Source organism: Kryptolebias marmoratus, linkage group LG21 (genome assembly GCF_001649575.2).
Source record: "Kryptolebias marmoratus isolate JLee-2015 linkage group LG21, ASM164957v2, whole genome shotgun sequence".
NCBI lineage: Eukaryota > Metazoa > Chordata > Actinopteri > Cyprinodontiformes > Rivulidae > Kryptolebias > Kryptolebias marmoratus.
Window position 1 is genome coordinate 2,154,403 of NC_051450.1, and position 15,129 is coordinate 2,169,531.

At 37.8% G+C, this 15,129-nt stretch overlaps 1 protein-coding gene across 1 annotated transcript; it reads right to left on the minus strand.

Annotated features, from left to right (window-relative positions):
- Positions 1–3,359: 3,359 nt before the first annotated feature.
- Positions 3,360–8,408, minus strand: LOC112451148 (histone H3-like; the record flags this gene model as incomplete). The annotated part of the gene is made up of 1 exon (XM_025009505.2): positions 3,360–8,408. A coding segment is annotated over exon 1 (324 nt), but the record flags the coding sequence as incomplete, so codon positions are not given.
- Between the last annotated feature and the right edge of the window lie 6,721 nt (positions 8,409–15,129).

Sequence of the window (15,129 nt, forward strand, 5' to 3'; positions counted from 1 at the left end):
ATCTTCCACCAGAACGAACACTGCCTGCCAGACCATTTGAGTTTACCACTGTTGATCTATTTGGACCCTATGAAGTGAGGGATGAGACCCGGAAAAGAGTTAGACTGAAAGTGTGGGGTATCATTTTCTGTTGCATGTCATCTAGAGCTATTCATGCAGATCTGGTAAGTGATCAGTCAAGTGAAGGATTTTTGTTAGCATACCAAAGATTTACAGCCTTAAGAGGACATCCCAGGAAATTATGGTCAGATGGCGGAAAAAACTTTGTTGGAGCCAAACCTGTCCTGGCTGATCTTTATCTGTTTTTGGATCAACTAAACAAAGAGCAAATTCAACAGGAAGCTTTAAAACATGGAACTGAGTGGAGCTGGAAAATACATCCCGCAGACTCCCCCCATAGGAATGGGGCAGCAGAAGCAGCTGTAAAGATAGTCAAGCAAGCATTGCATAATCTAGGATCAGATGGAGATTTCACATGGAGTGAATTTCAAACATTCCTGTACATGGCAGCTAATCTGGCGAATGAAAGGCCAATAGATGCAAGAACTCAAAGTAGAGAAGACTGCATAAGCTACATCACACCAAACTCTCTGCTGCTTGGAAGAACTGGTCCAAAAAGTGATAACTGTGGATTTGACTTTAAAAGTTATCCACTGAAGAGATTAAAGTTCATCCAAACAGAAATGGACAGATTCTGGAAAAAATGGAGTCAACTAGCTGAACCAAATTTGTTTGTCAGAAGCAAATGGCATTCAAAAAAGCGAAATGTAGCTGTCTGAGACATCATTTGGCTTGCAGACCAAAATGCTCTGAGAAGTCAATACAAACTTGGCAGAGTGATCAGTGTAAACAGTGATGGGAAGGGGATTGTAAGAGATGTGCATGTATGAACTTATCCAAGTTACCCTGTACCACTTGTGAAAGCAGGAGGACAAACAAGGAGGATGAGAAGAAAACTTCAAATGAAGATACCCTCGACAATACTTCATAGAGATGTAAGGCGCATTGTTGTGTTATTGCCTGTAGAAGAAGAAAACCCTCCTGGGACAAGATCTGGTGAAGACAAAGAGGTGTGACCTTAGGTTCAAAACCAGGAGCTCAAGTGGGAGGTGTTAAGTTAAAACGGCAATTGATGTATTTGAGTGCATTACCATCTCCACCCAACTGGCACGCGCCTCACAGAAAATCAAGCGCACCCATCTCTCTCACTCAGGCCTTCAGGAGCTTATAAAGTAACTGGGCACACCTGTGTTCAGAATGTATCCTTCAAACAAAGAACTCAGCTTCAAGCTCCTGCAGAGACACCACTGGTATGAGTTGTATATTAAATCATTGAACTTGCTTTCAGAAGAATTAATCGAACGTGTTAAGGAAAGTTTGTTTGTTCATCAACTTAGAAAAGTAGATTGGAATTTGTAATTAATTTTGTCATTTGTTTGTAGGTTTTCAACCTGCTTGGTGACTACTCTGTCTACTGTGACCACTTCATGGTGGTCTTGTATGTGATCTAAAGACAAAAGAAAAGAGAAATAAAACCATGTCACTGAGATGAGTTGTTCCAGCGTCTCTTTGATGGGAGCAAGCCTGTTTCAAGTTTGGGCAGAAGCTGAGGAGGTTTGGAGAGACCATAAAACTTGACAATGTGTCTTCTCAGTCCAAAATATGAACATTGTGGTCCTTAAAGGAGTGTCCTTTATCCTTGAGGTGTAGGTGAACCACTGAGTCTTGTCCAGAAGAGGTGGCTCTCCTGTGTTGAGCCATGCGTCTGTGGAGAGGTTGTTTGGTCTCTTCAATATAAAGGTCTGAACATTCTTCGCTGCACTGAACTGCAGACACCACTCTGCTCAGTTTGGGTTTGGGTGTTTTGTCCTTAGGGTGGACCAGCCTCTGCCTGAGAGTCTTGTTGGGTGTAGCATCCAGTCGATATTAAGAAGGCCAGTACTGATGGTTAACTGATTTATTGAAGCCATCCATGTCATCAACTAACGTAAGAGCTAGACAAAACAAATAATATACTTAGAAACGTTTTCCCCATCCTTTAATATGCATAGCTCATTACATTGAACATTTCAAACAACTCAAATATAATAAAATTAGTTACAAACCTTGTTCCCCTATTGACTGAAGCTAAACTTGAGTTGTCTTTCAACCTTTTCCGTGATCCTTTCTCCGTGTTGCTGTTAACTCTATTAAGTTTCATCTTCGTCTACTTCCTGCGTCAAGTTACATCACCATACCATACTTCCGGTTTCAGAGGAAGTTATCAAAATAAAAGCATGTTATCTATAAACGAAATTGTTATAAACAGAATTAACCCTACTGGTCTTTACATTGGGTTTGAAATGTACTGGGATGTTGTTTGGAGAAAATCCTTCTGAGTTTCTCGGATACTCCAGCAACATAAGGAATGACAATGTTCTTTCTTCTGTTCTTCTCCTGGTTCTGTTCCGTGGTGAGTTTAGTGGATTTCCTAGCTGACTTGACAAAAGCCCAATTGGGATACCCACATGTTTGGAGAGCTTTTTTGATGTGTTTCTGTTCCTTTTCCTTCCCTTCTGTCTTCTTGGGGACGTGTTCGGCCCGATGCTGTAGCGTTCTGATGACAGAGAGTTTGTGTTCCAGAGGGTGGTGGGAGTCAAACAGAAGGTACTGATCTGTGTGAGTTGGTTTCCTGTAGACTCTCTTACCATGTGAACTAGGCAGTCCAAAAAAGGCAGCTTGTTGTCATCAGCGTCTTCTCGGGTAAACTTGATGTTGTTGTTGACCGAGCTGATGTGTCTGGTGAAGGCTTCTACTTCCTTAGCTTGGATTTTGACCCAGGTATCGTCCACATATCTGAACCAATGGCTTGGTGTAGCCCCCTCAAAGGAGTTCAGGGCTCTCTGCTCCACTTCCTCCATGTAGAGATTAACCACAATTGGTGACACTGGAGATCCCATGGTGCAACCATGTTTCTGTCTGTAAAAACTGTCATTAAACTTGAAATAAGTGGTGGAAAGGCAGAGGTCCAGCAGGGTGCAGATCTGATCTGGAGTGAAGCTGGTCCTATTGTTCAAATCATGGTCTTGTAATAGTAATTATCTGATGGTTTCCAATGTTTCCACATGTTAGAGTTACTGGCAACTCTAAATTGCCTTTTGGTGTAATTATGAATGGTTGTCTGTCTTGGGTGTTTGAGTTTGTCTTGTGATGGAATTCAATTCAATTCAGTTCAATTCAAAAATACTTTATTAATCCCAAAGGGAATTTAAATGTTGTAGCTCATAATCCTGGTTTTGTTAAAGAGTTGTAATCGATGCTGACGGCTGTGGGCAGGAAGGATCGCCTGTAGTGGTCTGTCCCGATGTGTCCTCTATCCTGGTGTCCTCAAAGAGCCCCACCAGGTAAGCCTCGCTAGCCTCCTGCAGAGCCATGATGGCCGAGCTCTGGAAGCTCAGGTTGGTCTTGAAGTCCTGGGTGATCTCCCGGACCAGGTGCTGGAAAGGCAGTTTCCAGATGAGCAGCTCAGTGGACTTCTGGTAGCAGCAGAACTTCCAGAGAGCCACGGTCCCAGGCCTGTAGCGGTGAAGCTTCTTCACTCCACCAGTGGATGGGGCGCTCTTGCAGGCAGCATTGGTGGCGAGCTGCTTCCTGAGAGCTTTACCTGTGGTGGATTTACAGGCAGTCTGCTTGGTTCTGGTCATGACTGGACTTCAGGGTTCTTCACGTTTAACCCTGAAGAGTAAAAGCTGTTAATCAGCTGCTCCTGGTTGTGAAAAAAAAAACACACCTTGTTGTTATGGTACCATGTCATAACAAAATGTCCAAAAGTAAAAAGATTTCAGTACAAATCCTTCCAGTCGCACAGCATCTGATCCCAGAGGAAATAATCATACAAAAAAAAAAAGGTGATTTACATCAAGAAAAAAGTTTTCAAAAGTAATATCTCAGAATGAAAGTCACAGAGCTACTACAACATGTAGCCAACTTGAGCGGCGCAATTCTAGAATGTTTTTGTAGCTTGTCCTTAGTGTACCCCCATTCCAATGACTGCCTGGAGGTAGGCACCACAAATCAACAAACAGGTATAGAAAATGGATGGATGTATAGATAGATATAGTCCCCTGCCCAATGAAGTAGGTGGAGTAGCTGCTCCCTCATGTTTTAAAGTTGGGTTGCAAAGTCATAATTTCTGAAAATGAAGAAATAAAAACATAATTTTACTTTGTTAGTTACAAACAAAAAATAAAAATAATGGCTACATTCTATCCTTCCCTCCCTCAGCTTTGAATTGGTTCAGTCCAACTCTGCTAGCTCACTTTCTAAACAGACAGACATGATTTAGCTGTGGTGATAAAAAAACAAATGTAAAGTCATTTTTTTAAGAGTTATAACAGTGTTGTTGCATTTTTTTTTACTATGAATCAGACAGGATAGAAAAAAAGAGGTATTACACTATTTAGGAGCACACAATACCCATGAGTTAATAAAAAGTAGGAGTATGAATTCCTTTATACTGATCTTTTCCTGGAGCAGATGTGGGAGACCCAATGTGAAGATTTTTTAGGTTGAACAGATGTCTAGACTAAAGTTGAACTGATTATGGATTATGGTTTTGTAAATGTCTACAACTGGTTTCATAACAGCATTTAGTCACAATGTGTTAGAAAAAATTAATTAAAAAAATGTTTCATATCAATTCAAACTCAAGTCTTCTGTTGCGAAGTGCACTGCAATTTCCATCTCACCAACCAGTTATACGTTGTTGCTTGGCCTATTACTCTAATATCTATGATGGAGACACCATTGGAGCTTAGATTTTTATATTCTCAATTTTGGTTCCCCACTTTATAACTTAACCAGACACTCATGGATATAGAGAGGTATCATGTGGTACAAAATGTAGTAAAACCTGGCAAACAGCTAAAGCAGTGGGCCATTCAGCAGATATTATCCTCAAGTGTTAATCCAATAAAAGTAGAGTGAATAATTGAAATATGTTTCCTACATGCCAACTGGATTTTTTCCTTATCATCTTTTACTTTGTTCGTTTTGAAATTAGTCGAGGAACTCTTATTATAGGAATAAGTTGGCCACATTAATGATGATGGTTACAGATTTCTTTTTTTCTTCTTGATGCTCTAAGACAGTTTTTTTTTAAAGATACATTTAAATTGCAAACATTCACACACTTTTCCTTCTTTCTCCCAGTTTTCACAGATATATTTTCTAGCTCATATTATGCTGAAATACTTAATCCCCTAACTGTTAAATCAGAGACCCCGTTATTGGAGCAAGTCCTTCACACTGAAAATACATTATATGTTTAGTTGACGCCCAGCTGGAATCCATTTCTTCCTAAGCATTCCAAAATTAATTTGTTATAGCCAAGTAGTGTTCAGTAGAAAATGTGAGCTGTTGTATGGATGCTGAGGTCCCCACATGAGCCATCTTTGTTTGTCTCTGCACCCTCCGACATCTGCAGCTCTCACAGCTGGGATAGAGATGCCATTAACAGACAATTTCACCCTTTCACTGCAGCACGTCTTTTCTCCATTAGACAACTTCCTTCATGTTTTTCTGATGGGGTGTTTTCAACATCTAAATCCACATTTGGCATTCCACCACATGTAGGTTGAAGGCAAGTACATCCAAGGTAAGGAGACGTATCTGTTTTCTAGGTCAAGAGATCCAGTACAAATGAAAAGAAGGTGATTAAACATTCTGAATGAAGGGACTTTGTCCATAATCTATTCACCCACTAGGAATTAACTCAACTCTATGAAAACATACTGTGGGAGTGTTTTTAAATCTTGGAAAAAAAACTGGTTAATAGAGCTTGTGAACAATTTAGATGTAGGCAGCAAACAATAAGCCAAAAATAAACACGCCAACAGGAAAGAGCGGAAGCATTATGCACACTAAGCCATCTTTCAATCCATCATAATTGAATATCTGCACGATCAAGCACATTCATTCCACTCGCTTATTGCTGACTTATTGTGAAAGTCAGACAATGAATGTTGTTGATACTGCAGAATTTCAATTCAGGTCCGTGCTCACATGTAGCTTGTGGTTAAAATTAAAATGGATGTTGAGTTGTGTGATTTGGCTTGCAGCTTATTGGTAATCACTCAGCCTCTCTCGGTTAATCATTTCCTTTGCTGTGAAGCAGGATACTTGGCCAACTAGGCATTATGAATGGCAACTGGATAACTGAGACGCAGTTTCTCTATCATGATGTGTAATAATCACAGCACTGCATCTACCATGTCTGCTGCTGAAATAAACAGATGGACTCCCACACAGGCAGCTCAGAGGGAGCACAGTTCTATGTGCTGCGACAGTTACTTAATGACTGTTCGGTAAACAAATCTTAGCATCATACAAACATAAAATAAACGCAAGCTTGTTATATTTACATATAATCACTGTTACATTTTGTACTAATTGATACATTACCTTTTCCATGGTAATGGAGAGTAGCCCAACATTGAAAATGATATACAGAATGACCTGACAACCGCTTAAACCATATTCATTCTGAAAACTTGCAACTTACCATTGCTAAATATATTGCATTTTAAAAATACTGCATAATGTCAGACATTTTTCCAAGTTCTTAATCAAGGTGCAATATACCAACCCTAGCCACACCTATCTAATTCACATTTTTTCTGTATACCTGGCCTTTTGAGCATTGTCTTTACTGAAACCCTCTGAGTATCATATGCCTGCCCTACACTCCACCAAGAGAATATTTTTGCTTCCTAACTTAATAGTGTGTTTATATGTGTGTGCCAGAGATAGGCTATAGCTGTAATTGTCTTTCACAACTGTTTGCTGTATAACAGTATCTTTATGCAAAGATGCAGAGTGTGTAAATTAAATTTTAATTCGATTTTCTTGAACAGTGTTAAATTTTGTCATTTATCTTGCTATTTGTAATGGCAACAGAATGTTTTAGCTCAGCAGAGCAATTGCCATTTGCATCACTGATTTGAATGAAATAAATTGTAAGGTTTGTAGTTAGGATTTGTTAAATGCACATAAGGAAAAAAAGATCCCTGAGTCGGTAACCATCTTGCTTTATGTTGGCCACATGAAAGCTGCATTCTTTAAAGAAATCCATATCCACCACAGCCTTGGCAAAGTTTTAAAGGAAAACTTTGTGTGATTTGATAGCGCTCATAGGTGCTGGCAATACAATGCAAACCCATAAGCAAAACTCCCATCCCTCTTGGAACATTATTGTAACCCGGGTGTAAATTTCTAGCTTTCACCGGTTTCTCAAACTCTTCATTAAATCACGTGATAATCCTGATAATAGGGTCGCTCTCACGAGACTATGAAGCAACCAATCACTGCCCAGTTTCGAAGGTCACATGTAGTATTGCAGCCTATTGGCTGGCTATATTAATTTGAGCAGGAAGTTTGAACACTAGATGCATTGGGGGGGAACAGAGCAGAGCTGAGCTGAGCTACAGGAGCCGACTACCACCAGACCAGCCAGGAGAGATGTCAATTGTATGTAGAACAACCGGCGGATCTGGTGAGTGTTGTTTTGACGTAGCGGTTAGCAATATGCTTGACTGTGAGGGGCTGAATGAACCCACACTGGGTTGAATAATTGTGTTTTAATCTTTCTAAATAGGATATTGATTGGATTGATAATGAATTTGATATTTATTGAATATAGATTTGTGTACACATCAGAACGATTGAATTGGATTTCAAAGTTTACTGGTCCTATTTATTTATACAGGCCAGAAGATGGCGAGCTAAATGTTCAGGCCTAGAGCCATAAGAAAAAGATTGCACTTGCGTGTGTGAAGACTTCTGCTCTCCTGCCAGGATGGTAGGAGGCTCCTTGTAGCCTGAGAACTTTTTCTGTCTCATCTTGACTCCTGATTTCCCACCTGGGATCTAAACCACATCGAGTTAAGTACCTTACCCAAAGCCAGCTTGTCTTGGGATTTGTTTACCCCAGCTTGGGGTCAAAGGACTGAAGGGTGTGGGCTTAGTCAACTGTGGGGATTAATTTATTTTGGTTTTGTTGTTTTGTTTTTCTTTTCTAGTATTGCGCATATTTATGTTTTTTGTATGGCCTTTTAGATGTCTGTTTTTCTTGTTGGATTTGTATGTTTTGATGTCTTTCACTGTAAATATAACTCACTAGCACACTGCAAATCTTCAGACTCCTTCATGAGTCGAATGCTAGTCTTCTGGGAAACCAGCCTAATTGATCCATTTATTTATATTGTATTCTTTAAATATATTACATTATCTTGAAAGTAAAGGCTTTGACAACATGCCAACAACCTCTCAGCTTATGACTATTTTACATTCTGTATTTTACAAATAAAATAATTAGTAGCTAAAGGACTAGCATTCCTTGGAGTGCTGCATATTGCTCAGCACCTTTTATGCCAGAGTTTTACCCACATGTGGCGTTCAGGTCAAAATGACCAGATGTTACAAGAGCTTCTCTACCTCTCTTTCTCTCTGTGTCTTTTGAGGGCTTCAGGAGGGTTAACCTAAGCTCATCTAATGTTGAGAAATGATGGAGTTATATCTATTTTAGTCAAACCTTCAAAATCATGTTCTGTGCAATTTTCTGCAATATTGTGAGGTGTCACATTGAGAGTATGTGTTGTGAATGCCTCTCAGCTACTTCACAATCAAACTTTAGCTCAGTGTCTGTAAAATTGTCTGGAATTTTGTCATTTTGATGTTGGCTAAGGTTGATTAGCTGTGGCAGCCTTCTGTAACTGGACTGACTTCATAATGTAATCAAGTGCAGAGGTACATCTAGTGATTACCTAAAATTGAATCAAAACCCATTTAGTAGATCATAAGGTATTTTGCTAACCGACAAATGGGTTGACATCAACAGGTAATGGTGGTTTAACACAAAGATCTTGCATGAGTAACACTTGAAGTATGTGTTATAAATAACAACCATATCAAACCATAGCAAAATACAATGTAAAACTAAATTATAATAATTTTGTTTTGTAAGGTTGGTTTCCTGTGGTGACCATCTTGAATGGGTTTGACCCAAAAGATGATTAAATGTAAAAGTGCATTCAACAGTTATTTCCTGACAGTTTTTTAAAATCTGTCTAGTGATTCATGAGATATTTTGGTAATAGAATTAATTCCAAGGGGCCTGCAGTAGTTTGGTGGTCAGTGTTGCGATCTTGTAATCCTGAAGCTGTGGGTTGGAGCCCAGGTTGTGTTATGAGGGACATTCAATGTAGAACAATTGACATATCTTTCAAGCAAGTTTGTTCGGGGTGGCAAGACTGAGAAGGGAGCAGCTGAAGAGAAACAACAACAGAATCAACTCTAAATAATTAATGGCAAAACCTTAAGCCATTTTTAGTTCAATTGACTGAGTTATGGCAATTTTTTGCATTTTTAAGGTCAGTTGGGTATGGCAGCCATCTTGAATCGGATGGGCTGACTACAAAAAATTAATCAGTTGCAGATTTACAGAACATGCAATGAAAAAAGTAGTTTAAAAGTAGTAGTTAAAAGTAGTTTAGTGGTTCATGAGATATTTTGGTAATAGACAGGTCTGTTCATGTGATATTGTGTCTACACAATATCACAGGTGATGTTACAACACAGATTGACAGACAACTTGCTGAATATAGCTTTCTCTTAGACACTGTAGGTGTTTTCATTCAGAAATGGTTTGCATACAGTCTTTATCAAGAGGCTGCTCATCTATACTGTACATGTAATGAAAAAAATTCTGTCATTTGAATGCAGCTTACACAATCTTGCAATTGTGACCTTGTTCAGTAATCTGTGTGCAGAGGAAATGCTCACTGTGGTATTCAATGAATCTCTAGAGATAATATAAAAGTGACAAAGATTTATGTTTGAAGTTGAAGGTATGTGGAGGAAAAAACAGCAATTACCTTCCTTACTGTAACCATAATATATAAATAATAATAAAAAAAAACAAAATGCTTACCTTGAGGCACTGCACATGCATTCAAATGGGGTGTTCTGCTCTTGAGATTATCTGGAAATAACACAGCTAATTTGCATCACAAACAGAAGCTGAGAATATTGTTCTGGGTGAATGTTAACTCTGTGAGCTGTTTGGATTAAAGGAGAAACCTAAAAAATGTTTTCTACTAAAACACTGTTCATTGTCAGGGATTAGCACCCCCTCTGATGGCTACTGACATAAAAGATGGCTAACTTGACAAAAAACATTACACTGAACAGTCAAAGGTCTTGATTAAGTGTCCAAAGGTGCAAACTTTATGTTATCATAGTTTCTTTTTTTGAGAATTATTGGAGCTGCCTAACTGTAGAGTAAATTGTAGATAAACTAAGTTCAATACGTCATGAATATCAGTGTTTTGGGGTTTTGGTTCTTTGTTTGGTGTTTCTTGTTCATCTTGTTTTTGTTTAGTTGTCTTTTGGATTTCTGTGTCACCAGTCACCTCTCCAGTAATTTTCCGGTCATGTCTGCCACGCCCACCTCACCTGTTTCTTGTCATGTCCCCAGCTGCAACCCATTGTAATCTCACCCTCTGTCCTTTAAAGCCGGTCTATGGTCATGCACTCGTCAATGGGTCATTCTGTTTTGGTCATGCCTGTTGTCTTCCTGATTCCATGCCTTGCCTTGCACTTTAGATTTTATTGTTTTTTTTGCTGCCACATCAGCCTTTTCTTTTGTTTATATTTTATTTTAATAAATTAGTTTAATTTTAAAAGATGATTCTGCATTCGCCTCCGTCTCCCCCNNNCCCCCCCCCCCCCCCCTTCTGACACAATAATGTTTATTATTTTATTTTAATCTTTGAATGTGCTAGCATTATCTAACTCTTTAATCAGTCACAAGTGGTTAAAGTTATCTTATATTTTCAATAAAGCTTTTCATGATATAACTATGAATATTTCTATTTATCCATCAGTGCTCAGTTGTTAAAAAAAACAAGTTTTCAAAAACATTTCATTAATTGTATAAACTGCTTAAGCGTTTTGTAAGCTACTACACAGTGTAGCTTTATGTTCTGCAAGATAATTATGCTGGCAATGAAGAAATTATAAATTATATTTTCTTAAGATTTTTCTTTTCTTTAGAAAGGCAGCAGTGCAGCAGATTGCTCTTATTCCTTTTTTTCTCATCTTGAGACACAATTACCACCACCTGTCAGGAGACGGGAAATATTTCACACTAAATGCATGTCACAGTCTGTGCTGGTCTTTGAGAATGTAACATGTTTAGCCCTGACAGTTATTTACATAAATGTGGACATTTGTTTTTGTAAATACATTCATAAAACCTTATTTAAATGTGGGGTAATGGCAGCATTGTGGAGATGCTGTTTGGTTGACAGCACAGTTTGAGGCTCTCATCTCTCTGTTTGAGTGATTTGTGAATTAGAAGGATTAGCAAAATCCTGGTTTGTGCTTGCAAAAACCACACAATACTGAGGTGACTTTGGGCTTTAGAGTTTTAACCCCTCAGACAGATTTTATTTATAAACTTTTAGTTCTAATCCAAGAAGAAAATATATTAACACATATATTAACACAAAGTTTTGTGTTTTTCTGAAAACGTCTGGGTTTTTGAAGGCTTATTGAGCCTTCAAGTCTTAACGAGTTAGCCAAATTCATAGCCAAATACTGAGGCAAGTACTGCTCAAAATCCCTTTCAAATTCTAAAGTCTGCAAATTAATAGTTAAGTTTTCAATCATAATGGCTGTAGATGGGGAAAAAAAATTGTTACAGATAAAAGTAAAAGTACTTTTTAAATAAATGTCTGTTGTTTCCTATGACTTAAGTTATAGCTAGTAGCTTGGTATCAAACATTTTGCCAGAGCCTATTAGTGTAATTCGCTCCAGAGTTGATCTCTTTGCAAGATAGCTTTTTGATGGAGCCACTGACCTAGAATAATGTGAATGTGCTGCAGTTTAATGAAGGCAAAAACACATTCAAAGGCAACAATGAGATTATGTAAAGTCCGATTTTTAGGCTTGTTGGTTTGTTTTTGTTTGTTCTTTTCTCTCTTTTTATGTCTACAAATATGGACAACATTACATTTTATTTTTTCAATCATATCATACTCTTTATACTGTTTAACGTAATTGTCACTTTTTTTTACTAAGAAAGAAATTAAAGTACACATTCCACATATAGCACAAGGTTTTATGTCCCTATAGAGGAGATGCAAGTCTTATAATCAGAAAGCAGCACTCAATTAAAACATATGGTGCTTTCATGATTCTGTTCTCATGTCAGCACTCATGCTCATGTGGCAGTTTCATAGTTGTGATTCCCTGGATTTTTTTTTTCTCTTTCTGGAAGAGAGTGTGGCTTATAACATGAATAATTAGTGACTGTGATAAATTGCAGCAAGCCTCATCTCAAGAGGCTGGACCAAAAGTCTTACTCAAAGAAGACAGCCTTCTACTGTCTTTAAATGAGCTATTTTTACTCCACCAATCAACAGGCAGTTGGGGGATTTCATTATGTTCTGCTTAGTCTTTGGAAAATACTTCATAATTACTTTGTGGTACATCTGTGTGCAAATTAAGATATCATGTCTAATTAATCCTCACACAAGACAGACATTACTGTACAAGGGTTGGTTGTATGGGCTTCCAACTGAAAAAAAAAAATCCTTGCTCTGATATTTCTGCTGTACTTCATCTCCATATCACTAATGCACCCACTCTATGATTTATTCATTCTCTAAATGAGCTGCCCTTGACTTAATGCATATAAGTGATGCAACAGATAAAAAGACACTGAACACTAATCACAACTGCACAAATACAGATGATCTTGACAATATGGAACATAGAAATCTGAATGAGTTTTGTCTAAGTGACATATAAATACATCATTTTGTTTCAGTGTGTGGACTTAAAAGCAAATTTTAAATTATATTTGTCAATAAAAGACAAAATCTACGAGTGAAAGCAACTAAGTGTCATAGAATTTTGAATAGAATGTACTTTTTGTATTATATTGTATATTTAATACAATCAATTTGTAAATTGCTGAATGAAGCCAGCTTGTGTCAAAATCATTTTTATGTTTATAACTCATGTAAAAAACAAACAAAAAAACAAAACATAAACAAACTGAAGATGTACTTTACATTCAAGCCATGCAACAAGAAAACAAAATATGATATAGAATCAAATACAGTGAATACAGTTAAACAAAATAAATATGAATAAAAGAACAGTAAAATACAATGTAGAGACATAAATATTTGGCCACACCTGACCATCACACCAACAGGGTCTGTGTTGAGCTGGTTCTAGTTTTGCAGCTAAAACAGCTTCCACTCTTAATGGAAGGCTTTCCAAAAGCTTGTTGATCATTTATGAAGTCAGAAACTGATGTTAGATGAGAATGTCTGATTCACAGTTTCTATTCCAGTTTATCCTAATGGTGCTTAGCGGGGTTGAGGTCAGGACTCTGTTTGGGCCAGTGAAGTTCTTTCACACCAAAGTCACATAGTCCTTGTTTTGTGCACTAGGTCACAGTCATGCCGAAAAGAAAAAGGGCCTTCCTCAAAGTGTTGTGAGGTGTCTGGGTTCCATCTGTGTTGTGTGGCGATAGGGCCTGAGTTCCAAGTGGAGACAATGTCTTTAGGTACAATCCCTTTCTGGGAAGTGGATTGTGGGCTCCTAAGCTCATGATCGTCGGAAACAACTGCAGTAAATACATTTATAGAGGGTTCTCTGTTGCATGTCTCAAGACCCCAGCTTATCACCATAAATGGAATTGAATGTATTTGAATCCATACTGTTAAGGTCCATCCCAGTGGGATGTGTATGTATGTGTGTGTGTGTTATTCTACAGCTGGGTGTGGTAAATGTTTAAGGGGGGATTTCACTGATTGGGCCTGAAATCTCAACTCAGCACAGACTCTGTTATTTGGAATAAACTCTCACTGTTCAAGAATAACTTATGTCTGTAGAGTAATTTCTTTGATCATTACATCGCTGCTACAATTCTGAAGACCCAGAAGAACGTCCACCATTTGAAGACACTTCAGTTGCCACAAAGTTGGAATAACAATATTGATTAAAATGTATTGGTGTATTGAAGCATTAAGATTACCTATTACTGAAGATAAGGGGCCCAGTCAAAATCCTGGGTGAAGTGCCTGAATTCCGCAAATAACAGGCGAGGTCAAATACTTTTGTCTAAATACTGTAGAATAAAAACACAAATTCATAAAGTCTGTGAAAGTCTTGTACTCTATTTGAATCAAAATCTAAAGGAGCAACATAAGATTTCAGCTGAGATTTAGACCTCTCTATATTCTTAGTGGTGCATATATATAGGTTTAGTAGAGAGCACTGCGTGGATGTTTAGAAATAAAATGAGGCCATACGATTTAAAACCTAAAAAGTAAAACTTCAAACCTGAAAATCAATCTGGAAGCAGACAGGAAGCCAGTAAAGAGATGTCAAGATCACAGTTATGTGATCAAATAAATGACGCGTTGTTGTATTTTGAACAGTTTGTAAATGAGACAAAGACAACTGATCTCGAACCAACATCCAGAGCATTACAGTGATCATGTCAAGAGGTGATACAAGCTTGAATAACTTTTTCATGGTCTTTCACAAGAACACGTGGATTAACTTTTGCAATACCTGTGAATTAAAAAACAAAATAAGCTTGATTTCATTAAAACAATAACTTCTTCACCTAATTTACAAAGATTGTCAAGAATACCTCAGATTTCTGTCAGCAGAGCAACTGTATGAAGTTAGAGGTCAAAGAATACCAAGAGAACTACTGAGTGGTTTAGATTTTTTGAACCAAATGATTATTACTGTCCTATTATTTTCATTAAGACTAAAAAGGTTTAAATTTATCAAGGTTTTAATGTCACTTAGGGTTTTCAATTGATAACTACTCATCCAAAACAAAACAAAACAAACAAAATAAACAAAGCAACTGGACTTCTGTTCTGTGGTTGAAGACATTTTGCTTCCCGTCTGGGAAGCTTTCTCAATTCAATATGTGAAAATGGGATTTCCCATATGTATTCAAACAGGAGAATTCCAAGCTGTAAACTGCACAATAGGCTGCTTTTGAATTTGCCATGTCCTAGTTGACTTTGAATCTACACCAGCAAATTGAT